We start from the raw sequence: 23962 nt of genomic DNA on the forward strand, positions 1-23962 counted from the left end.
GGATTCGCAATACGGCGTTCCTAATTATGGGGGAGCAGGGGCTAAGTGGATCTATAAACCTCGCGACCTGAGTTCAATTACCTGCCATGGTTAACATCAGTGGCGAGATGCACCCTGTGTCCCTCTCACCCCTTCACCAAACGTATTCACTTTTTTTCTATTTACATTTTAACAGGTAAAGCCCACTGAGCTATATAGCTCTTTTTCAGAAGCGACCTGGCCACAAATGATAGCTCAACATAATGGCTTATCACGTGTAAAATATATTGCAGCCAAGTACTCTAAACGTGTGATGTTGATTCTTAACGTGGATGAAAAAACCCGTAGGACCCGGATTAAAATCCACGCGACCACGGGGAGAGAGACGCCGCAAACTCCAAATATACAGCAGACGTCAGGGTCGGGATCGAACCCACGACCTCCAGTCGAGATAATTAACATCTCACCACTGCGGCGCCCAGGAGAGCTAAGGTATATGGTCAAACAACCTCCACGGTCAACACAGACATTTATGCAGCAGGGGGTTCACAAGGGGGCTGTACTAATTCCTGGGCAGACCAAGATCTTTCAAATGAGACATTGCTCATCAACATTCGTCCACTAGTTTGTAAAGAGCAAAACTCAATAATGGAACATGTTTGTTAAACGCTTTGCAGAAAACCACAAACAAACCGATTTCCCCCCATGCCTAGACCCAATTGTGCAGCCTAATTGCCAAGAGTAACTTGAACTTTATTTAGCAATGCCATTTGTCTTGGTGCCAAGTCATGTACTTTGAACACTCCATCTGAACCCATCACCCATCTAAATACCTTGATGTAGAGGTGGTCAGCTGGTTAAGGTTAGCGCGCTGAGCAGGCACCGCTGAATTCATAGGTTTAGAATCCAGGCAGCTGCCTGCGATTAAGCCGGATTGGTAAAGTCACGTAGAAGGGAAGTAATAAAATAATAAAAATTAAACATAATAAGACGCTGTCTCCCCGACAGACCTGGTTTTCACCTGAGGACGGTTGCTTGCGTTGTGGCCGAAACGTCGTGAGAATTATTTTATTATGTTTTATTTTTATTTTTATTATTTTATTACTTCCCTTCTACGTGACTTTACCGAAAGAACAAAGAAGATGAATCCCTGCAGTCACGAAAGCTTTAAATCGAAATTTAAGCCGGATTCTTCAGTGTAGTGAGTTGATGGTCTCAACCCAGTCACCAATGACTAGCACACAAAAAACCACCCAGAGCAATGAATTTGGTTCAGCACTTAATTTGACTAAACTCCAGCTCTAAGAATTAAAAACATTGTCAGTTTACAAACATTACTTTTGTTGGCAGGGTGGGTGAGAAGGTGCTGCCCCCAGAAGTCACGTGAAGGGATCTGAGAGGCAGCTCTGTGGTATCCACTTCTACGGGTCGTTCTCTAACAAGACGGATTTCACTGCTCTGCAAGAGATCCGAATGGGTGCTTCGCCTTGTGGCCTCACGCCGATTGCGGAATCGCGATGGATCAATGCGCTGTGTGGTTGTATTGTACTGACTCCATTTCACAACAATGGGGACATAAGTTTGCAAGTGGACTTTGATAGCTCCTCCATTGCTTGTCCACTATTGATGGGCAGTGCACAAAGCAGAGCGTGGAAGACATTGTGCATACTCTGTGCTGTATTAAATGAGAGTATACTTTGTCGACAAAAAAATTCCCCATCTCTTTTGAAGTTTGGTTTATGCCAAAGCTGGCTTTGATTTCTTGCGAGCTTTGAACCTGACGGCAAATGTTGCGGAGCAGTATTTTTTTTTTCCAAATACAGTACCTGTATTATTAATGAACACCTGTCGTGGCATACTTCGCATATCATAATCCCGAGCCGCTAGACAAAAACGTCATTGTTCAATTGAGCAAGGCCTGCCTTATTATTAATGGAAAATCAGACATAAAACCTACGTGTCTCAATGCTATTCTATTCTTGCATATGGCAATATGTTCATGAGCTAAATGCCAATGTCTAGGTCTGCTGGCCACGGGGAGAGGGCTTCGGGAGAGAGAATTCGTGTCGTTTTCCTGTTCCTCCGCCATTGAAAGGAGCGCAAACCACAGAGGTATATTCTGTGTGGTCCACAGTTTGCGTCGCATGGCCATGATCGCGCACTACTGTGGCTTGTCTTGAAAGTATCTCCATGGGTCTCTCTGTATCTCTATTTGGCTGTATGTGATTACTATATGATCCACAATTTGGGTTATATGGCCACAATCACACGGTGGCTTTTGTGTGGCTCAATTCTAAAAGCCAAATATAACAGCATTAATGTTGTCATTATTTAAGAATTGATATCTGTGGAAAAACGTGTACAGAATATCCACGAGCTTTATCCATGATGCTTGCCAATAAGATTCGAATATGTGTATTACTAGTGGTGTAACAACACATACATTCAACGATAAATGTCGATTCTTCAGCCCACAATACACGCATCAAATTGGGTCTGCCAGAATCGATATTTTAACGTAAATATACGGTTCACGTGATCCCCATCAACCATTACTGTATTTTAAATAAGGATTAATTCTTCAAGAATCGAACTATGTGACACTGATCCGTTTTCGTGTGAGCGAGTAATCGTATTAAATATTCAAGAGGGATGCTTTGAATTATTTTGATACCAAAATGTGCTTGTGAAAAAAATAACACTCCCACCGTAATTACATTTTTAAAAATCAAGACGCGTACCGATTAAACAAAATCAATTATCAAGGTGATTAAGCTCCCCCTCACCCCATCCACTCCCCAATACCTTGCACATATTTGGCTGTTTAATTTCCACGAAGTAATTGTAATCCAAACAGTGAAAAGTTTGCACTTTTTAACGTGACGGAAATACGATGCATTGATGCCCTTTGACATGCATAATTTAGTAATTATTTCCATACTGATTTCAAACCGTGTTATTGCATGTTTAGGCTTCTTTGATCGTGCTATGTTTTGATCGTGTTATGTTTTGTACAGTTATACTGCCAATAAACTGCAGCATGGCATGGCATATTGCCGTAATCTGAAATATTATCACATTCGGCGTTCCACATTTCAGCATCGATGAGAATAAAAATCTCCTTTTGGAAAAAAGTCACGAAATGCAGGAATTTCTTCATCAAGAATCTTACACCGAAAACTAAGCAGAATGTTGAATTATACTGGAGAGGAAAAAAAACACGACTGGAATTTGACCACGTTGAAGTACACGTTACTGCCTTTGTATTCGTTTATTTTTAAAGAGATGATAACGTGCTGAAGTAAATGTCTTTTGCCAGAGAGAACTGAATCAATACAAAATCTTGATGCAATCCAGGTGAGATATTAGTGAACACTTTGAAATTCCTTCAGAACCTCTCTTCCCCCCCCCCCCCCCCAAGTTGTTATAGCCTTCTTCTTGGTTCTTTCGGTAAAGTCACGTAGAAGGGAAGTAATAAAATAATAAAAACAAAACATAATATAATTCTCACGACGTTTCGGCTACAACGCAAGCAGCCGTCCTCACCTGAGGACGTCCTCACCTGAGAACGGCTGCTTGCGTTGTAGCCGAAACGTCGTGAGAATTATATTATGTTTTGTTTTTATTATTTTATTACTTCCCTTCTACGTGACTTTACCGAAAGAACCAAGAAGATGAATCCCTGCAGTCACGAAAGCTTTAAATCGAAATGTTATAGCCTTGATCAATTCAATACGCGCGTTCACCCTTATCGATTAGAACTTTAAAAGTGCTGTTTGTTGCTGGCCACGTAGATTTTTGGGGCCTTTAGGTTTGTCCTAAGCAACTATAATTAACAAACAAAAAACCGAAACTTAAAAGTAAATATTTTTCTAGGTTGATCTGGATCACAAAGCAATCCAGAGCAGCGCGTGCAACAGGGTAGACGTATTTTCCGATACAGGAGACACAAAACACGACATTTAACGTAACATTTAGCAAAGTCATTAAACGTCAGAAAGTAAAAAAAAATGTTGGATAAACATGCAGAGAAAAGTGATGCATTGAAGATACTCCATTTCATAAAATGAACAGTTTTGATCCTCGCTATGATGTTGGCACACGTTGGCTCCCCTTGTACATTAGGTCACAGGATCATTATTTATCAACATACAAACATCATGAGCAGTTTTTTTAATACTGTAACACAACGAAGCATTCACAGGCAGTAGCACTTTTAGAACTGTCAGACAAATAAGAGCTGTCTTTGTGCGCCAGGATTCGTGTGCTCAACGAGAATTTAAAACATACCTTTCTATGCAACAATAATATTGTGAGTCACGCCTTTTGGTGCACCACTCAAAAAGCAGGTTAATTAATTTTCACCAACAAGTCTGTCGCCGAATGTGCGTTTTTATTCTATTTTTAAGGCAACAAGAGGGGGGGTTGTTTGTTAATTTTACCACACGGGGGCGCTGATGGAATACGGGTCCCTTTGGTATCATGAAAGATTTCTGGAAAGGTGTAATTTTCTCAAGGCAAAATGTGACCAGAGCAACGAACGCGCACAACGCATTCAGCAAACGCACCGTTGCACAACTATTATTGGGGAAAGGATCACGTTAGCACCCGAGACGTTCTCTCTACGTCTATATCCTCTGCAATAACGGAAGTCATTGCTGCTGATGCCATCATCATCATCAATTACCCTGTGCCACGACACTAGATACTGTAATATCATGCAGTCGGAAACCGCGTACTACACAACCCAAGGCAGCAATTCACAACAGCTCTTGGTTATACGTTTGCTGTGACACATCAGGGGGTGCATTTCCTCGACTTATTCAATGATTGAAGCCACGTCCGTGCACGGACCGCACTGTGTGATGCAACGCAAAACACACAAACGTGACAAATAATCACCTCTCCTCTCAAGTGAACATTTCCTCGTTAGCGTGATCACGACTGCTCCGGTGGTGATTTTATAATCGTCATACCCCGACATCACAGCGAGACGCATATTCGTGCGCTTTTGGTGCAATCCGCCCACACCGGGGACGTGGCAGCAGACAGACACACTCGCTTCCTACCTTGCATCCCTGCTGCTGCTGTGGATGTCGTTCGGTAGGTGTGGGTTGATACTGAAACAGCTGGCACGTGCAGTAAAATAATGCTTTCGTTGTCCTCCAGGTCCCCCTTCCTTCCTCCTTCTCTCGCTCGCTCGCTCTCTCTCTCGTCTCCTGCCGAAGATGCCGGTGACTTTGGGTTTGGAGGGGTGGCTGGGTTGGTGGGTGGGTGGGTGGATAGGAGGGGAGGAAATTGCCGCAAGCGTGGCGTGAATCCTAATCAGCCTCCTGCGCTGCCTGTCAGTTCTCCCTCCCTCCCTGCCTGTCCGTCGTCGTGTCCTCCTCCAGCTCGCTTCTCATCGTCAGCACGCAGCCCCCCCTGTAAGTCATCAAGCACCACTTCAATGAGTGGTGGCGAGGAAGAGGTGACATTCTTTTGGATATTTAATTTTGTTTTAAACCCTGACCGATGTTGATTGTAAATGTGGCTGGTGGAGATTTTTTTTCCTTCCTTCCGTAGATAATTATTCGTTTATTGTTTTAAATAAAATAAAATGTCACGAAGAGCAAAGCGAGAAATAAAGAAATATGTCGTGGTGTATCTCGAATGTGTAATTTGATTTCATCGTTTCAATTTTTGGTCGCTCATTTATTTATATCTTTGAAATCCGGTGCATGAAAACCCATCGATCCATCGTGCAACACTGATATTCATGTTTTTTTTCACATCAGGATGACTTTTACATTACAGGAATGACAATTCAACATATCTCAAAGTAATTCTAAAATATTGAAATATATAATGCGCCACATACTATGATGAGAACCCGGATAATATAAATATCTGAGCGATGATAATGCATCACCGGACTTTCAATTAACCATAATTATGTGACGAAATGCTATTAGACAAGCAGAACTACTGCTGTACTCATGCCTTATGCATTACAATAACCGCCGCACACACAAAAAAACGACTGATTAGGGTGGCTGCCTGGGTTATTTTTGGCATTCCCTGAAAATTAAATGTGAATGCCGTGGTGCGCTTAGGTAATTTCTCCACTCTTCAACGACTGCCAATGTTTTTTTCTCTTTCTCCCTCTGGGCAGTATTTGTTCTGCTGATTATTTCCGAGTACCGTACTGGGCGACTGTGGGTTATTTTTGACATTGTTACGGTCATAAATTCCTCATTCAATATTTAATGTACGGCTCTGCACATTGCATATTTGCATTGCTGACATGGATTATCATAATTGTCATCTACACAATTTACTTGAGGATGACGATCAATATTAATTCATGTTTATGCTCATGATACACGCACGGAATTGTGTGGTAACACTGTTGTCAATATATTTGAATTCACACGTCAAAAAGGGTTTCAGTGCGTCGGTCATGGTGTGGGACTGACCCATCCTTCATCCTACCAACTATGATGACATACAATAAAGTCCTGGAATTCCTTGCTTAAATGTAATGCAGTCAAATCATTTAGACGTTATTTTGGGAAATTTGAATGCTTTGTGCATTGAAACGAAACTATTTTATATTTACCAGATAAGGCCCACTGAGCTGTATAGCTCTTTTTCAGAAGCATCCTGGCCACAATTTATAGCTTAACAAAGTGGCTTATCATGTTGAAATTCATGACAGCCAAATACTCTAAATGCATGATTCTAAATGTGGAGGGAAAAACTGGTGGACCCGGAGAAAAATCTACACGACCACAGGGAAAACATGCAAACTCTAAATAAACAGGCATCAGGGTCGGGATTGAACCCATGACCTCCTGCATACCAGGAGAGTGAGTTAACATCTTGCCACCACGGCACCCAGTACGGTACTTCTGAGGGTTACAAAAATCTACTTCTGTACTTAAACTGAAGTCAGGCTTTTTTGTAACAGTGGAGCTGCTCTGGAACTTCATCTCCGACCCCAGGCTCCAAATCGCTCCAGTGACCCCAGCTCTGCTCCGGTTAGATTTAACAACACACAAAGGTTTATCTTCTTGGTTATTTCGGTAAAGTCACGTAGAAGGGAAATAATAAAATAATAAATATAAAACATAATAAAATAAAATACAATTCTCACGACGTTTCGGCCACAACGCAAGCAGCCGTCCTCAGGTGAAGAACATGTCTGTCGGAAAGACAGCGTCATTCAGACGCTGTATTTTTTATTGTTTTATTATTATTATTTTATTATTTCCCTTCTACGTGACTTTACCGAAATAACCCAGAAGATGAATCCCTGCAGTCACGAAAGCTTTAAATCGAAACACAAAGGTTTGTTGTTGAATCGAGCCCAGTAGAATATAGAACATTGTAAAACTCTGCTCTGGCTCCAGGAATCCAGAGCCAGAGTTTGGCCATCCCTACCACACACACCCCGCGCCTTGTTACCAACCATATGCGGCCGTCTCACACAACCACTAGTGTGGTTGATGCGGCTTGTTGGGTGGATATGGTGGGCTGGACTGATTGCTTTTTAGCCTGACTGCGGAAGAGGATTGTCCGTGTATTTCATCAATGTGTACGTCAGTGACCTTTCCCGCCTTCGTGAGTGTGTGCTCGGGTTCGGCATCGCTTCCCTTTCCTGCGATGTCCCGGAGTCATTGTTCGTTTCTACTTTCCTTATTTTTCCAGTTTTGCCCTTTCTGGCTTGTATTCCTTGGCAATTGTGTTGTAAGGCACTTTTTACATTCTTAGGCATAAATGTGCTAAATAACTATGACCAGATCACCTCGAAAATTTCAGATCTCGTCAGACATCGGAAAATAAGTAAGCATTAACCACTGAGTGACGGTGACGTCACCACGGCGCCGGTGCCAGGCCAGGTGCACTTGGAGCATCACACAATCATAAAAAAAACCACGTGCCCAACCACCCAGTAAACAAACACCGCTGGGAATGCGGGTAACACCGTTGCACCCAACAGTCCGTGCACACTGATCACGAGCACGTGGCACCGCGTGCAAACCACGTGGTGTGGCACGTGTCACGAGCACGCGGCACCGCGCGCACGTGGCACAGCGTGCAACCACGTGGTTTGCACACCCCCCAACGGGTTTTTTTGTTTGTCGTTTAAATATCCTCGGCGAGTCTCCAGCTGAACCAATAAGAAGCCGTCGACGCACGACGCCTCGACCAATCAGCGCGGCCCGAGCGTTGCGTTGCCACGGCAACGCCCGCCCCCCGCCCCCCTCATGCGGAAGAAGGGAGAGGGGGGGGGCGCGCGCGCATCCGCGTTGCAATTTCCCAGCGCGCACGCGCCCGCGTCTCCACGACGACAGAGCCACACCCCCCCACTACCGCTCTGCTATTGGCTCGCGCCGATCACGCGGTAGGCCAAACTCGCACGCTATTGGTCCGTTTGCTCATGCGGACTGGGGGGGGCGGGGCGTAGAGCGGCGGCTGTGGCGGTGGCTGCTGGGGCAGCCTCGCCGCTGCATTCCACGCGGTGGTGGTGGTGGTTGTGGTGGTTGTTGTTGTTGTGGTTGTTGCCGTCACCACTGCCCACCGTTAGTTGTACACGCCCGTGTCACTTTACCGTCGTTTTATTGCCTTCGACAACTTTTTACGGCTGTTTTGAGGACAATCAGAGGCGGCGCGCGATGATGCACACGCGGTGCCGGGTAAGTTGACGCGGCGCGGCTGCATTTTAGATTTTTTTTTGTTAAAACAACTCGGAAACTAGCTTTTGTAAAGAAGGCAACACATTTAAACTCGTGAAGTCACGGTCAGGCAATCTGCCGCAGGGCTGCAGCGACTTGAACAGCACCGGCATTCAAATGCGTTGGAAGTCTTCGCGCACGGCACGCTGCAGTCTTAGAGAGTGGGTCTCACAATGTTCACTGTCACGGTGAATTGTTGTTTATTAATGACAGTGGTTTAGCGCATAGTAAACCACTGTAGTGGAAATAGAAAAACCACACGACATGGGACATGTTACCTCGCAGAGTGGCATAGAATGACAGTACAACGTGCGGTGACACCCTCCCCCCCCCCGGCGTTCACCTAACTCCACGTGTTTATTGAGTTGCTTATCTAAAACTACGATGGTTCTTTATTGCCCCCTTCTCACCCAAGTTGTTATTGTTAGCACCGCAATGTTTGTATTGCTGGGTTGGAGCGGTGGCGCAGCCGTTAGCGCACTGCAAACTGCACCGGGCCAATTTTGATTTAAAGCTTTCGTGACTGCAGCGATTCATCTTCTTGGTTCTTTCGGTAAAGTCACGTAGAAGGGAAATAATAAAATATAAATATAAAACTAACAATTCTCACGACGTTTCGACTGCAACACAAGCAATCATCATCAAGTATGGTATAACAATAGGTTGTACCCTTTCTGGCAAAAATACAGATGTCAAGATGTTAAAACACCAAATAGAATTCTTATTCAAGGAATCCTGTCTGCACTAACCACACGTACTTGGGGTGAACATGCAAACAAAAAAACATGCTCTGCTAATATCACGTTGACACCTTAACTGCAGTATCCGTGCCGAGTTTATCCACGTGTAATGTGTGTGCATGTTACGGTTTAATGTGCATCGTTAAGTGATTGACAACTGTCATACATGACGTGTGAGTGGTAAATGCGATGTAAACGTGTTTAGTTTAACACGATACACGGCCGTGCAGTTGTGTATTTGAAATAATTACTGTTGTAAAGCGGCATATGCTTTTCTGTAAAACACGGCATCGTATGTATTACTTGGCGTTTAATATGAAGAGCACACCACAAGAGACGGTGACATGAGATAGTTTTTCATTCAAGAGTTGGACTCTTTCTGCCACTTATATCTATTTGTTGATAATACATTACGGCGTTGACTCGTTTATTGTGAACGTGGGCTGCTTTTGTACATCTTACAATAAAGCATGTATTTCAAAATAAATTAAAATATCTAATTATTCTTCCAAAATGTATGAATACTGGTCAATGCCCATTTCTGGTGATCATTAGCAATTGGAGATACTTCTACACAACTGTTATGGATATCGGTCTTATTATTAAACTCAACAACTAGTGATTTTTCTGCACTAAGTCATTGGAATCTTATGGGGTTTTTTTATGGCCGACCCGTGACTGTAATCTAAGGCAATTGCCACCTAGTAGTGCAGCTCGCCACCCTGGTACCTATTTACCAACCCTGTAAAAAATGGCGATGATTGGCAGAATGAACTCCGGATGGAGTTTGAACTCACATACAGAGTTGATCTGTCATTGATCCTCACTAGAGTAACTGGAAAAGGCTAAGTTGACTGAGTGGACGCCTTAAACTTTTTCCGGAATAAATCTTTTGGAAAAGCGTTGAAGACTCTTTTGTTATTGTTGTTGTTATTATTATATTATTTCTTTACTTGGTCATCTGTACATGAGCTTTATTTGTAACCAGGTGAAAGCCAATTGAGTTAAACGGCTCTTTTACAAAGAAGGGGAGTTCTTTGTACGCAGAATATGAAATGAAATCAGAGAAACAATATGCGAGACTAACCCACCCTTTGGCCTTTCATGCCAACAACAACAATCACATTTAAAATGCTGCTGTTATGTGGTAATCACATTACACTTGACTTATTAATGATTATTCTGCCTCTCCAAAATGCTGTTAAACATGTTGGACAAGCCATACAACCAACATGCCAATTTACAATGACCACCTATGCCATTGCAAATGAGGTCTGTGGGAGCAGATGCTCAGGGTGGCCTAGATTTTCTGAGCTTTTATGAACACAGCATCTGAATAATCCCCATCTGTTCTCTGGACTCTCTTTAGAGGTCACGCTGAATGAATCTTTCTGGCTCAATATGTCCACATTTTCCTCGTGCATTTACATACAACAGTGCAGATTAAAGCTACTTGGCTTCTAATGCTATATATTAATTTTGCGACGTAGTAATGTTAGATCTCGAATTATATTTTGTAATTTCTTTAGTTATCTGGATTTTTTGGAAATGCACAGGAATTGTGATTATCCATATTCACGTGAAAGAAAATCAAACGCTTGAAAACGTATTCTTCAGGTCTTTTGGTAAAGTCACAAAAGACCCAAAGAATATGAATTCCTGCAGTCACGAAAGCTTTAAGTCGTTTGAAAACTATTTGATGAAACCATCAATGTAAAATCAGATTGAAATGAGTTCTCAAAATGTGCAATTTATAACCTGTCAAGGAGGTAGTTTTTTCTTGAATTACTTCCTCAAAACAATTGTTTAATGGACTAATACTGCTAGATCTCAAGCAATTTTAGTAAGTATTTCTTCTGACTTTGAAAAATCATTTTTAATTTATGGGATAATTGAAGCGATACTGGTCCAAAATGGGCCTATTACAGCTTAGACTTATCTGGAAAGCATCCAGTTTTCTTTGGTAATTGGCTTAAGATCGAGTTACACTTTGCATTCATATTACATGACCATTGTTTGCCAGGATCCTTTAACAGAAAAGCATCTGATGCAAAAGACTGCCAGGAAGGGGCTTGCATTTATTAATACATTATTAAATCGTGTTTTTACTGGTTGCTTGATGCCATGGTCCCACATTGCAAGTATATTAATTATGTAAGCCCTCATTGTCGATGCTTGGTGATGCAGTTTAACAGTATGCTGGCATAAAGAAAACAACCTCTGTAACCCCAAACGCACCATGGGGCTGAATAAAGTATTCTTCTAAAGAGGTTCCTGTGTGTAGAATATTGTAGACATTGAGCCATACGTGTATTTACAAGAGGGACCCACATTATCTTAGACCCTAGGGGGTTAAATCCATTTACGGCACATGGGATTAGAAAGGTCTTTTGTGTAAGCCAGACAGTGCTCAAAACTGAATGCAGAGTATCCTGTATGAGTCATAAAGCACGCACACCACACAGGCCACTCAGGCAAATTAACTTTAGAAATCCTGTTCCTGCTTTTTTTTAGCCAGCATTTAATATGTATTTGATGCTTTGATGATCATTTTAAATTCTTATCTGTGAACGCTCGTGCAATATTTTCATTTTTGTTTGCAAGGTTCATCTAAAAACCACGTGAAGGCTACATTTCTGTTAAACAAACAATGGACGTAGCATAGTTACAATTGACCCGCAGAGCGATGGATTGTATCCTTTCATGAAAATGGACCGCGACGATGGGGAAAATGACGGAAAAGACCTGGACGCTAGCGAAAAAACCTACAATGAAACTCACAAGCCTCTGGAAGACATGGACGAGGATGGTGTTATTATGGTGGAAGGAAGCCGATACCGTGTCGAAGCTTGTGGGACCGTTCCACGTAGCCACATCGCAGAGACTGTGGATAAGGTGCGTCCTCCTCGCAAGCCTGGCTTAGGTGACGTTTCGCATGCTCCCTTGGATGTCCTAGACATAGAGGAGACGAGCTATCCTACTACCGACTCTCAGGATGCTGCAGCTCTGTCGGCAGAAGGGACGGCGGCCGATGAAGCACACGACGACCTCAGCTTTCACGTCAGCGAACTATTGGATTCGGATGCATTGCCGGGGTCGTCGGAAAAGCAGCAAAGTTTAGAAGTGGCCGATGAAGATGCTAGCTACCGCATCAGCGAGCTGCTGGACTCTGATCCAGTGGCTATTTCTGTGTCTCTTGCGGAAGACGCCACCCTCAACATCAGCAACGGTGAGTGTGCATCTCACGCTGTTATATAAGTGCATTTCACTGCCGTATATATCTCTACTCATGTAGGCGTTTGGGATTGCAGCACGCACAGCTGATATTTGCATGAGGAAAATGATATACCAGTTAGTTTAATCCACTTTTTGTTTATCCACTGGCTTAAATCTGGTATAAACATGCATTGAAGTATGTAATTATACTGGCAATTATTGTGTCGTCATATGTAATTGATTTTCTACAATGACAAAATGGTTTGGAGAACATTTTCTTAATTCAAATATAAGTGTCAGAGTGTATAAAACTAAGCATTTTATTGAATCATATCGTGTGTACCTGTCCTGTAACTCAGTAGTCGAGGAATATGTAGGCTTAACACTTTATGTTTGGAGCTGCATACATATTTTTTAATTGTTTAATTACGCTTAATATATTTCACATCCCAGATGATACCTTCCAAAGTGAAAACTCACCAGAGCTCGCCAAAGATATTTCGCCCAGGAGGATGTGGAGGCTATCCCCAGAGCAAGGCATCATGGCAATCACAAGCGGCCCTGCCAGAGAAGTGGGAAGTGGACAACACAGGGCTTCACCTCATGAACAATTGGGAATGGAGTCTGCGGATGATTATGACGATGAGATTGAAGAAGGCGGAAGGACGAGCGAGGAGGAATCGGACCTGCCATACGACGGAGACCTGGACGAGGGTTCGGATTTGAATCCCAACAGTGCGAGTAATACGTCGGGTACAGGGCTGTCCTGCACTCATTCTTCCGAGCTGCATGAGAAAGGAGCGTTGTCTCTAAGTGGAAGGGAACAGTCCACTTGCCTAATGAACCTGGCACTTGAAAATGATACAGGGGACTGTGAGGGACTCGACTTTCAATCGCTGTCACGCGATATCAATGCAGGGCTGCGTTATTCACTTGCCGATGAGGCGGGAGCACGGCATGCTTTGGTGATCGAGGAGGAGCACTTGTTACGTTCAAATGATGACGTTGTTGGACCCAGCAATAATTTTTATTTCTCACAAATACGAGCTGAAGTGTTTCTCACAGAAGCACACGATGGAAAGTATTTATCAGATGCAGTCGACACAATTGAACACTCTTCAGAGGCACGTGGCAATACTTGCAATGCAGAAGATGAAATTATCTGTGTTGGTTCAGCCAATGAACCACAAAACACTATTCGCTCAGACCAGGAAATGCAATACAAAGCCCATGAACATGTACTTATTACGGCACAAGCGCAACATGCACAGTCTACCTTTCAACAGCAGCCTTGTGATATGTTACACAGAGAGCAAGAAGTTAAGTTGGAAATATGTAATGATGTAATTGAGCCCACAGCCCAAAATTCAAAGGCTGCCATTGAACAAGTCAGTCACCCATTTGCTGAGGATGAACTCAGTTCCAGACATTACATTGAAGCAGAAACTATGCCCGAAATTTCCTTCACAGAGAGCGTCGATGCTGCCGCAGCAGCTAAACAAGCAGATTTTTTAATCAAAGATGAATTCCATAGGAGCCATAAAGAGGGCAGCATGCAAATTATACCTGAACATGCCCAATGGCTCCCCAGCGCTGACGAAGGTGCACAGACCTCTTTAATTATTGACCGTGAAAGTGTTGAGATGGGTACAAATGTAAACGGCATGGGCGTGTGTAATTCCGCAGAACCTTACAGTCAGATATCTTGTATTAAGAAGCAAACGCTATCAGTATTAAAATCAGACAATTGTGCAGCTAATGCACCATCTGATAGGTCAATATTGCTGGATGATAACCAGAAACAGAGGAGAGGACAAGTTAATTACCCGCTGCCAAACTTGTCGATGGTTGAGCCAAAAATTAGGTCGCAGAAGAAGGCAAAGACCAAAGTAGATCGATCACCGTCTTCCACAAAGGCCAGTGTCAAGTTGGCCAGGTCTGTATCGCACAAGCCCTTGGTTGCAACCGTACGGGAGGTCCTCAACAGCACAGAGCTTCCATTGGTGTCGTGCAAGACGCGCTGCGTTACCCCCGAACCTCAGGAAGGGACCCCCACAATGCACAGCGACAACAGAAGCCCAAACTCTAAAACAAGCGCAGATATGGTGCGGCAGCTGCAGGTGAGCGTTCCACTGGTTTGTGGATTATTGTCTACGAGATTTTTAACGAGGAGTCTACCTAATTGTGTTACATGCACACGTACAGTTTTTTTTGTAAATTAATTGCTGAATTAGGGCTTTGCTGCTTCATGCAGCCCATAGGATTTATTTGACCGTGCTTCACCCGGCCCGGTGAGTGCAGCTTGATGAAGGTGGAGAGCATAGACGTGGGAGAATATAAGTACAGTACAATAATGTATTTTTTCTGTCCTGCCCTCCATTGCCCACCACTTAGCCCCGCACGCCCGGTGAACAACTTGTTTGTGCATGGCGGTCACTCATCCAGTCGCAAACCTGCTTAGATTTTGAGATCTGCTGAGATTGTGCTTATTTTGGGTGATTTAGTCAAAGGCTTTGGTAAATATAGCCTGAAATATTAGACCGCTTCTTTAGACTTCGAGTAATGCTTTTAATTTTAAAAAATTCACTCAAATTAGTTTACTAAATATTTTGAGAATCATCCAAAACTCTTGTTTAAAAGTACTAACGTTTGATCACATTTTTGTATGCGTTTAGTACAGAACGGTCAAACTTATATTCAATAATACAATTGCATATTCTTGGTTCTTTCAGTAAAGTCACGTAGAAGGGAAATAATAAAATAATGAAAATAAAACATTTAATTATCACGACGTTTCGATTGCAACACAAGCAATCATCATCAGGTGTGAAAACTACAGCAAGAAAAAAATACAATTGCATGTTTAGTTTTTCCCTGCATCATAGACTTCATGCACATTGAGTGAGTTAATTTCATAAATATATTATCATCTTATGAATTTGTTCACATTCTATCCTTTTTACTCCCAAATGTTACACGCGGGTTGTATTTTTTTCTTACACATTTCTGTTTATTTTAATATTATGTTCCTGCAGCAATTGCTCCTGTTAGATTAAGCTGTTGCTTTTTTTACCAACATTGCTGTAATTGAGAAATGGGAGGGATGGTAATTTTGAACTGTTGTAAAAACCTTTGAGTGTAATTGAGACTCCCATTGTCCCGAGTGACCCCCACCACCTCCCCCATGACATGTGTGTACCCCACACCACCAGGAGGACTATGATAAGCTACTGACGAAGTACGCCGAGGCCGAGAATACTATCGACCACCTCCGGCTCGGTGCCAAGGTGAATTTTTAAACTATTGAACATTTAAATTTTATTTTGCCAGGTAAGGCCCCACTTAGCTATATAGCTCTTTTTCAGAAGCGTCCTGGTCACACATTATACCTCATCGAAGTGGCTTATCACGTGGAAATGTATAGCAGTCAAATACTCTAAACTTATGTTGATTCTAAATGCGAAGGGAAAAAGCGGAGGACCCGGAGAAAAATCCACATGACCACTGGGAGAACATACAAACTCCAAATATTTTCATGCAGCAGGGTTGGGATCGAACCCGTGACCTGCATACCTGGCGAGGTAGTTAACATCTCGCCGTATGTCAGCAGTGCCACGTGATCTTCATTCAATAACCACTGGTCTTTGTTGCTCAACGCTCTTAGCGTTGCACTCTCCAGGTGCAGTTGCGCAGTTTCTTCAGAGCCTGACACAAGACCCCACGGGTTCCTTCAAAAGAAACTCGTGGTTGGGGCAAGCGCGGGCTCGCCCAGCATGAGAACTTGTTTGCTTAAGTATGACGGCCGCACTGAGAAAGGGGCTTTTTGGTTGACACTGTTTTTAATATATTTTGATTTGTTTATAGAAAATTAATTAACAATGACATGGGGGTTTCAAACAGAGAGCATTGCCTAGATTCAGATTAATGTTGGCCTTTTAAAAATACACTTTGGATCCTGCTCGTGAAATGCATCGCCAGCATGATCAGTCTTGACATATTCCGTGCTGGGTGAAGGCCCCTCCACATCATTACCGTCACTGGAGCAGCAACAATTACACGATAGCCAATTGTCTTTAAAGTTCAACCTTTCTTGGAATGGAAATGTTGGACGGCATGTGTGCATTAGGCTTGAGTAGCAGTGCAAATGTAGCTCGGTGGAGTGATCGGTGTCTTATATTCGTGCAGGGGTCGGCAACCAAAATGACAGGACGAGACGTTTTTTTCGAATTCGGTAAAAAACTAAACATTTTCAGAGCCGCGGTGCATGTGAATTCGAGACGGTGGTTGTCCTTAATAAGTAATGTTACGAAGTGCTCCTTGAGCCGCATGCGGCTCGGGAGCCACAGGATTAGTGCATTGGATGTGTGTTACCTGTCTGTGACATTTGGTGTTTTTCGTCGATTGATGCTTTGGTCGGCCAGCTCGTTTGAAGCGTATCATGTCCGTGGCATGTGTGTAGGTGTCACTGTTTGTCGATGCACCAAAACCTGCCAGCAATGCCATTCATGTGGGAACCTTGAACACCCCAAGCCGGCCTGTAACCCTCACCATCCCAAAACCACAACAGGCGTGGCTCATTCAGCCAGGTGCAGGAAGTCAAGAGCATCCAGGTGCAGTGTATGGCGCAAACGCAGGCTGTATCACACTTGAATAAAATGTGAAAGGACATTTCAGCCATTCGTCCATATTCACGGCAGTCTACAGAAAGCGTAGGTAACATAGCAGCCATTAAGAACTGCAGTGCTGTCAGGACACTGATGCCAACAAAATGTTTAAAACTAAAGTGATGCTTTGTAAAATCTGCTTGAGATGGTAACCCACCAGGCCAATTTGATGGATTACATTTTTCAAGATTCACAGTTCACCAATCGTGGGTATTTTTGATCACCTGAAAATGGCCTTGGGGGAATATTGGGTTAAGCAGCTGTTATTGCTTTCCTTTAATTGAACGCTAATTTTGACTAGAGGAAGCTAATGTGTTTCGAAATTTATAAAAAAAAAATAGGTCCTAGCTCTTAAGTGTAATGAAAACACACAATCAAGGAAATCGCAGTGCCATTAATGGAGAATGATTGAATTTCAGATGATGACTCAGGTGGCGCAAGGTGTTCCATGCATGAAGAGGAGGCAACCCCAGGGATGTGCCTGACACGGGAGCTGGCCAGCCAAGCATTATGTTTCAGGGACAAGGTGGGTTTAACTTGACGGCTTCCACAGTCGGTAGATATGTGCCAGAGGTCGCAAACGGGTTTTGTTTCCTTACCCGTACCCGTACCCGGCCGCACCAGGGTCGCAAACGGGTACCCGTACCCGGTTGGGTACGGGTACCCGTTCCCTACCCGTACCCTACCTGAAATGAGTGACAAACAGTTACTCACCAGTGACTCACGGCCTACCCGTACCTGTACCCGGCGCACCAGGGTCGCAAACGGGTACCCGTACCCGTACCCGGCCGGGTACGGGTAGCCGGGTATCGGGTAGGGTACGGGTATCGGGTACCCGGTTGCGACCTCTGATATGTGCATGCTTGTTAGCATCCATTTATAATGCCGCTCATAGTTCTACAGAGCTTGTTTGACACCTTCCGGCAATGGCTGCTGTTGAGACAAGTGGTCTTGCTTAGAATTGAAATTGCATTTATCTGCATGTCAACAGTGTCTAGTCCCAGTGGTGAGTGTTGTACAACTCATATGTTGTACTTCTCTTGTCAACACTAAACTATTTTTATCTATTTATTTAAGTTGTATTCTACTTGTACCTTTGCTGTCTTGTGAGATGTAGAACTTTCCATTTAGTAATCTTGAAGTCATATGTGCACAATGATGCATCAGTAACGGTCTTGGAAGTTAGCATCACCAAACTGCTTCTGAAGTCACTTAAATAGGCTCTGTTATTCACATTTGGGCCTCAAGTTTTATATGACCTGCAAAGAATGGGGTCATTGAATGTTAAACTACAATTGTTACTTCTCAGAGATGGAATGTTTCTCATGAAGTGAATACCCAGATTTCATTAAAAAGGTGTGTTCGTGCAGTCATCCGTTACCAACCTGAGCCCATCATCTCAGTCCACCTAAACCTCTCATTTAATCCCGGGTGAACACGGCACTGGTTTTAAACTGATATACCCTTATTCTTGGTTCTTTTAGTAAAGTCACGTAGAAGGGAAATAATAAAAATAAAACATAAAATAAAATTATCATGACGTTTCGGCCACAACGCAAGCAGCCGTCTGCTTGCGTTGTGGCCGAAACGTCGTGATAATTTTATTTTATTATGTTTTATTTTTATTATTTTCCTTCTACGTGACTTTACCGAAAGAACCAAGAATATGAATCCCTGCAGTCACGAAAGCTTTAAACTGATATACCCTCGTAACTTAGCCGTATCATCATCAGGGAAGCGTGTTACACATATATGAAGGCTTTGTTAGCTCACAACTTAGGATGGGGCCTGCACTGTGTACAAGGGAAACCAATGGTTAGGAATGTGAAGGCTTGTCATCGGATAAGATAAGCTAATGGCAAGGGTCTTCACTCCAGGGAAAGAGTATTGATTTGTACAGAGCAAGTCCAAATTGGATGAGGACCATTCCGCTGCAGGGATGTGCTCTGCAGGCATTTAAATTGCAGATGGTAGATGGTGAGGGTAAAGAACAAATACATGATTCTGATTAATTAACTATGACATTTAAATATGAATCATTGTTATATAACCTGCTCGAATATTACAGCTATTTTACTGTGTTTCTACTTTATGTATAATTATATATTTTTTTGATTAATTGTTCAGGCATTGTTGTTGTGCACTTTTGTAGGTCAATGAATTTCGGGAACTTTTAAACTCTGGAAAACTGTCATTGGATTATCAGCAGGAGGTAAGCACCAAAAGAGCCAGCTCTCAACCTTCATAGAGCACCAGCTCTCGTGCATACATGCACATGAGTGCGCTGCAGCGTGTGTATTTACGAACAAATGTACAAATGAATATGATGGCAGCCCGGTGATTAAAAACTAATTTCTTTAGAACTGGTTTTTGTGTTTAGTTTGTTGTCCTTTTAACACGTAGGCTTTCGCGACCAATATTATTCAGAATCAACGTTTTTGGGTTTAGATCGCGTTATTTATAAATGTGTCGTAACCCTCCACCACCCGACACGGCCAATCAGTAAAAAAGTGTCATGTTAACAAAAGACATAGTTCACTGCTATAGCCCACCGGTGTGTTGAAGCGTGAAACCACAAAAATTGGAAATGTTGTGGTTTCACGCTTCAACACACCGGTGGGCTAAAGCAGTGAACTATTTGTCTTTTGTCAACGTGACACTTTTTTACTGATTGGCCGTGTCGGGTGGTGGAGGGTTATGACACTTTTATAAATAACGCGATCTAAACCCAAAAACGTTGATTATGGTTGTCCTTTCCCCACACCCTCGACTAGCACGGTTGGCTGCGTACGGTGCGAAAGAAGTCCAGCATGCATACATACACACATAAGTCCTCTGGGTTCATTCACCAGGCCTTTGAACAGCTGAGGAGGGACCAGGATGGCCTAGAGCGGCAGTACATGGCTCGGAAGGAGGAGCACCGAGCCCTGCAATTACAGACTAATCGCTGTGGAACGGCCGGACACTTTGATCCACACCGGTAAGGACCGCGTGATTTCGTTTGAAATTCGTGCATGTGTGCGCTCGTTGTTTGATAGATGTTCTTTAATTGGTAATTTCAGTCGCTGTACGGAAGGCTACCAAACAAAGAAATTATGCAAAATCACTCGTGACAGGTTGTTCTGTCAAATAAAAAAAAAGAAATGACAATTATTTGAGAACAGTTGAAGTAAGTGCCTTTGCTATGCAAGGTTTACCTGCATCGATTATGAGTGTTTTAAAATTGTAATATGACACTGCTGTATAATTTAGCTGCACACAGCTAAGGGAATTATCTCAACGATGTTAAAAACTGTAAGCGGTGAGATTATTTTCTAGTAATGGACAGTGTTTTAATGTCGGAGCATTACCCATAATTGCCCAAGTCAGTGTAGCCCTGTGAGAGTGGTCACTCATGTGTGGAAGTGTGTACATGCCGTTTGGTTGGAATGGGAGGCAGGGGAAGCTTTTTCACCAAGCAAGGCATTGCAGTACACAATTAGGAAAAAAAAATGTATTTACCAAGTAAGGCCCACTGAGCTATATACTTCTTTTCCAGAAGCGACCTGACCACAAATGGTAGTCCAATCAAGTGGCTTATCACGTGTAAATGTATAGCAGCCAAATACTCTAAACGCATGCTGACTCTAAATGTGGTGGGAAAAACCGGAGGACCCAGAGAAAAATCCACGCGATCACAGAGGGAACAGGCAAACTCTAAATTCACAGGTGTCAGGGTCGGGATCAAACCCGTAACCTCCCGTATATCAGGCGAGGTAGTTAACATCGGTGCCACCGTGGCGAGATGTTGTTGCGTTACTGTTAAGTGGGCCCAAGAATTAGTTTGGGGAGGGGGGTGGGAGAAACAACTGCAACATTGCAGATTGAGTTACATTGTAGCTCACCCTAAACCCAAGCGGTATGCACATAAACTCAGCAAGAGTTCTGCAATGCCAGTCTTTACACTCTCCCCGTGATAGTCCCATCTATCATTGGTCACTTGCGTTTATTGCAAATGTATTGTTGAAGAATGCCCACTGTGTGTATTTGTTATCAAGAATGCTGATCACGTAGAGGTCAATGAACACCTGCTGTTGAGGGTTCACTCTGAGGTTACGCGTGCTGGCGTGTAACACGTCGCTTTCTTATCCGGCAGCGAGGTGGAAGGTGCGATTTTTCAGCTGGGGATGAGCCTGGAGGAGATGAAGGAGCGGATGGACGCGAGTCAATGCAGACCGTCGTCTCCAGACACAGCGCCGGCCTCCACGTCACTGTCGGCCACCGCTGTAAAGACACAGCGTGTCCCCAGCAGCCACTCTGAGGTAGCGCTGCGCCTCATGGCAGAATGATACCGTGAGATGATCGCGTGACACTTCACTCCAACTCTTATTTTATCCAACTGCTTTGACTGTGTCGTGGATTTGCTGGTAAATAATCTGCTTGATTAAAGTGTAATTCTGCGTGATGTCATTTAAAACAGTATGGGTTGCATTTGAGACGTTTTCATGCGGCTTGATGTGAATGCATTGTTTACTGACGTAAAAAAAATTGTTGATGATTTTAAAAACTTAAGCAATGTTTCCGAGATGAATGTTGCAGATGTAAGCCTACAATTCTTTCTCAATCGTTTGCTGGATGGAGGACCTTTCCATGCTATGTGGGTCATAGTGTTTGTTTTACCATACTTCAGCACGCTGGTTAGTGTGGCATTTTGAAAGCAGAGAGTACAGACATGTGCGCATATAAGTACAGAACAACAATGCCTTTTGCTGCACTGCATAGCTGTGTGAGAAATCGTGTTTATTTTACCCGTTGAGTTGCCACCGGCACTGTGACCATTACAGAGTCCATTGTCCGTGGTTATCCACCAACACATCACCTTGGACCTCGTGGAAGGGAGCGAGACCGACGATGAGGTGGGGAGCGAGAGCATGGAGGAGAGAATGGGAGATCAAGAGAGCAGCAGAAGTGAGACCCACACGGAGCCCGGGGAGAGTGATAAAGAAGGAGGAGATACGGTGGAGGAGGATCGGGGATCGGCCCACGGTGGAGACTCGTCAGGGCTGAGCTCACAGAGGTTCGCAGACCTTGACTCTTTTCTCACCTCGCCATTTGATTACACCAAAGCCGCTGCGTTGACTACTTTGCAGTAGACGTGTAATGAATGATTTCCTGATTAAATGTTTGAAACTGCAATTGTTGAGAAAATGTATGCAAAAGTAAACAAGCAGTATAGGATGTAAAGATTTGCTTAGCATTTCTTTGTACCTGTGAAAGATTGAGTGCTCTGTATATAGAATGTGGTTACAAGGCCAACCTAGCAACGTGCAAACAAACGCTTATCATTAACCTCCACGCTCTGTGAGATTTATACAGGGTTTACGGCGCGTGGTAAGCAAGGGCTGTTTGTTGTGCATGTGCGCGATGATGTCTCCCGCGGTGGGCAGTTACCATCGCGGCTCCCAAGCAACGGGCAGGGCAGGGCCGCGCCAACATCGCAGCGTTGCAGCACCAGTGGGAAGGCAGCGCCGTGAACGGGCGCAGCTCCCCGACGTCTGGGCTCAAAGCAAAACGGACGACCGATCACAGAGGTCCACGGCCAATGCGAAGGAAGATTCCAAAAGCAATACGTGTCGGAGTCGAGACATGGATGGACGGGAGGAGGATGAGTTGTTTGGAGGCCCGGGAAGGAGGGCGCCGACACCTCAACCGTACGTCATGTCTTGTCAAGGTCGCGTTATTTGTGTGTTTTAAGTTGGTGATGTAGGATGTGACGCTACCCTGAGATGTAATGTAACTTTGCTTATTTGTTTTGCGTCTAAAAAGGCACTCGCCTCTCCAGCCAAGTCAGCAGCCTCCTCTTCCTCTCAACGTGATGTTTAATTCTGTGGAGCCACCTTCTCTGTTTGCTGAGCACAGACACCAAAGAGGCATGCAGTCTAAAGAGCATCCGGTGAGAATTTTTCCACCTTACTGTTTGATGTTTTCCTGGAGAGATTGTCTTGATGTCATTGGATGGCTTACTCCACTATTTCCACTGACCGAGTGTGTGTGATTGTTCTCAGAATCAAAAGACTACAGAAGCTGGAGAAATATCCCGGCACGTAAGCCATATCAGTCTTGCCAGCAGTGGAATCTCTTTGCAAGGGAGCTTCGATAATTTTCAGCGACACAGACATTCCATCAAAGAGGTGCATTTTCCTTTTTTTACTTAAGTCATCTCTGAAATATGTTTCCCCAGTAGTTTAAAAAAGATATAATTGCATCATCAAATTGTGCCAGATGAAGAAACCCTCAGAGACATCATTATTGAACAATTAGTGCTCTGTAAAATGTACAAGAAACTAATGTGCCAACAGCACCTTCATAATTGAATGTCACCTCTACATGAGACTAGTTTAGATGTGCGCACACAAGCATTACTTCTCTTGGCGAGTCGAGGCTTGCCTTTGAGATTGAATCTCTGAGGTCACAGTGCTGTATGTGTGCAGTGAATGCTAACCCTGCACCTACGCGTGATAGCCATGTGACAGCTGTTCTCCTCTGCTGCTCCCAAAGTATGAAATTATGGAGGCAGGAAATCCCTTCCGCTATGTAATCCATGTTGTTGACTGCCTGCTCCTGTTCAAGTCCAGGATAAAGACCTTTTCAATGGCCTATAAAT

General features: G+C 43.6%; 1 protein-coding gene across 4 annotated transcripts in view; it reads left to right on the forward strand.

The window, feature by feature from the left end:
• The first annotated feature begins 8447 nt into the window (after positions 1–8447).
• LOC144724318 (uncharacterized) overlaps positions 8448–23962 on the forward strand; it is a 30400-nt gene continuing 14885 nt past the window's right edge. For all 4 annotated transcript variants that reach the window (XM_078603330.1, XM_078603331.1, XM_078603332.1 and 1 more), the window contains exons 1-13: positions 8448–8660; positions 12044–12668; positions 13109–14775; positions 15868–15942; positions 17115–17265; positions 17739–17845; positions 19472–19531; positions 20172–20299; positions 21455–21620; positions 22143–22375; positions 22746–23009; positions 23125–23251; positions 23364–23489. In XM_078603330.1, the coding sequence (XP_078459456.1) occupies positions 12143–12668; positions 13109–14775; positions 15868–15942; positions 17115–17265; positions 17739–17845; positions 19472–19531; positions 20172–20299; positions 21455–21620; positions 22143–22375; positions 22746–23009; positions 23125–23251; positions 23364–23489 (3630 nt within the window). In that variant the 5' untranslated portion in view covers positions 8448–8660; positions 12044–12142. The remainder of the gene's footprint in view (positions 8661–12043; positions 12669–13108; positions 14776–15867; positions 15943–17114; positions 17266–17738; positions 17846–19471; positions 19532–20171; positions 20300–21454; positions 21621–22142; positions 22376–22745; positions 23010–23124; positions 23252–23363; positions 23490–23962) is intronic.

The sequence above is a fragment of the Lampetra planeri genome, chromosome 20 (genome assembly GCF_965212315.1).
Source record: "Lampetra planeri chromosome 20, kcLamPlan1.2.h2, whole genome shotgun sequence".
Taxonomy (NCBI): Eukaryota; Metazoa; Chordata; class Hyperoartia; order Petromyzontiformes; family Petromyzontidae; genus Lampetra; species Lampetra planeri.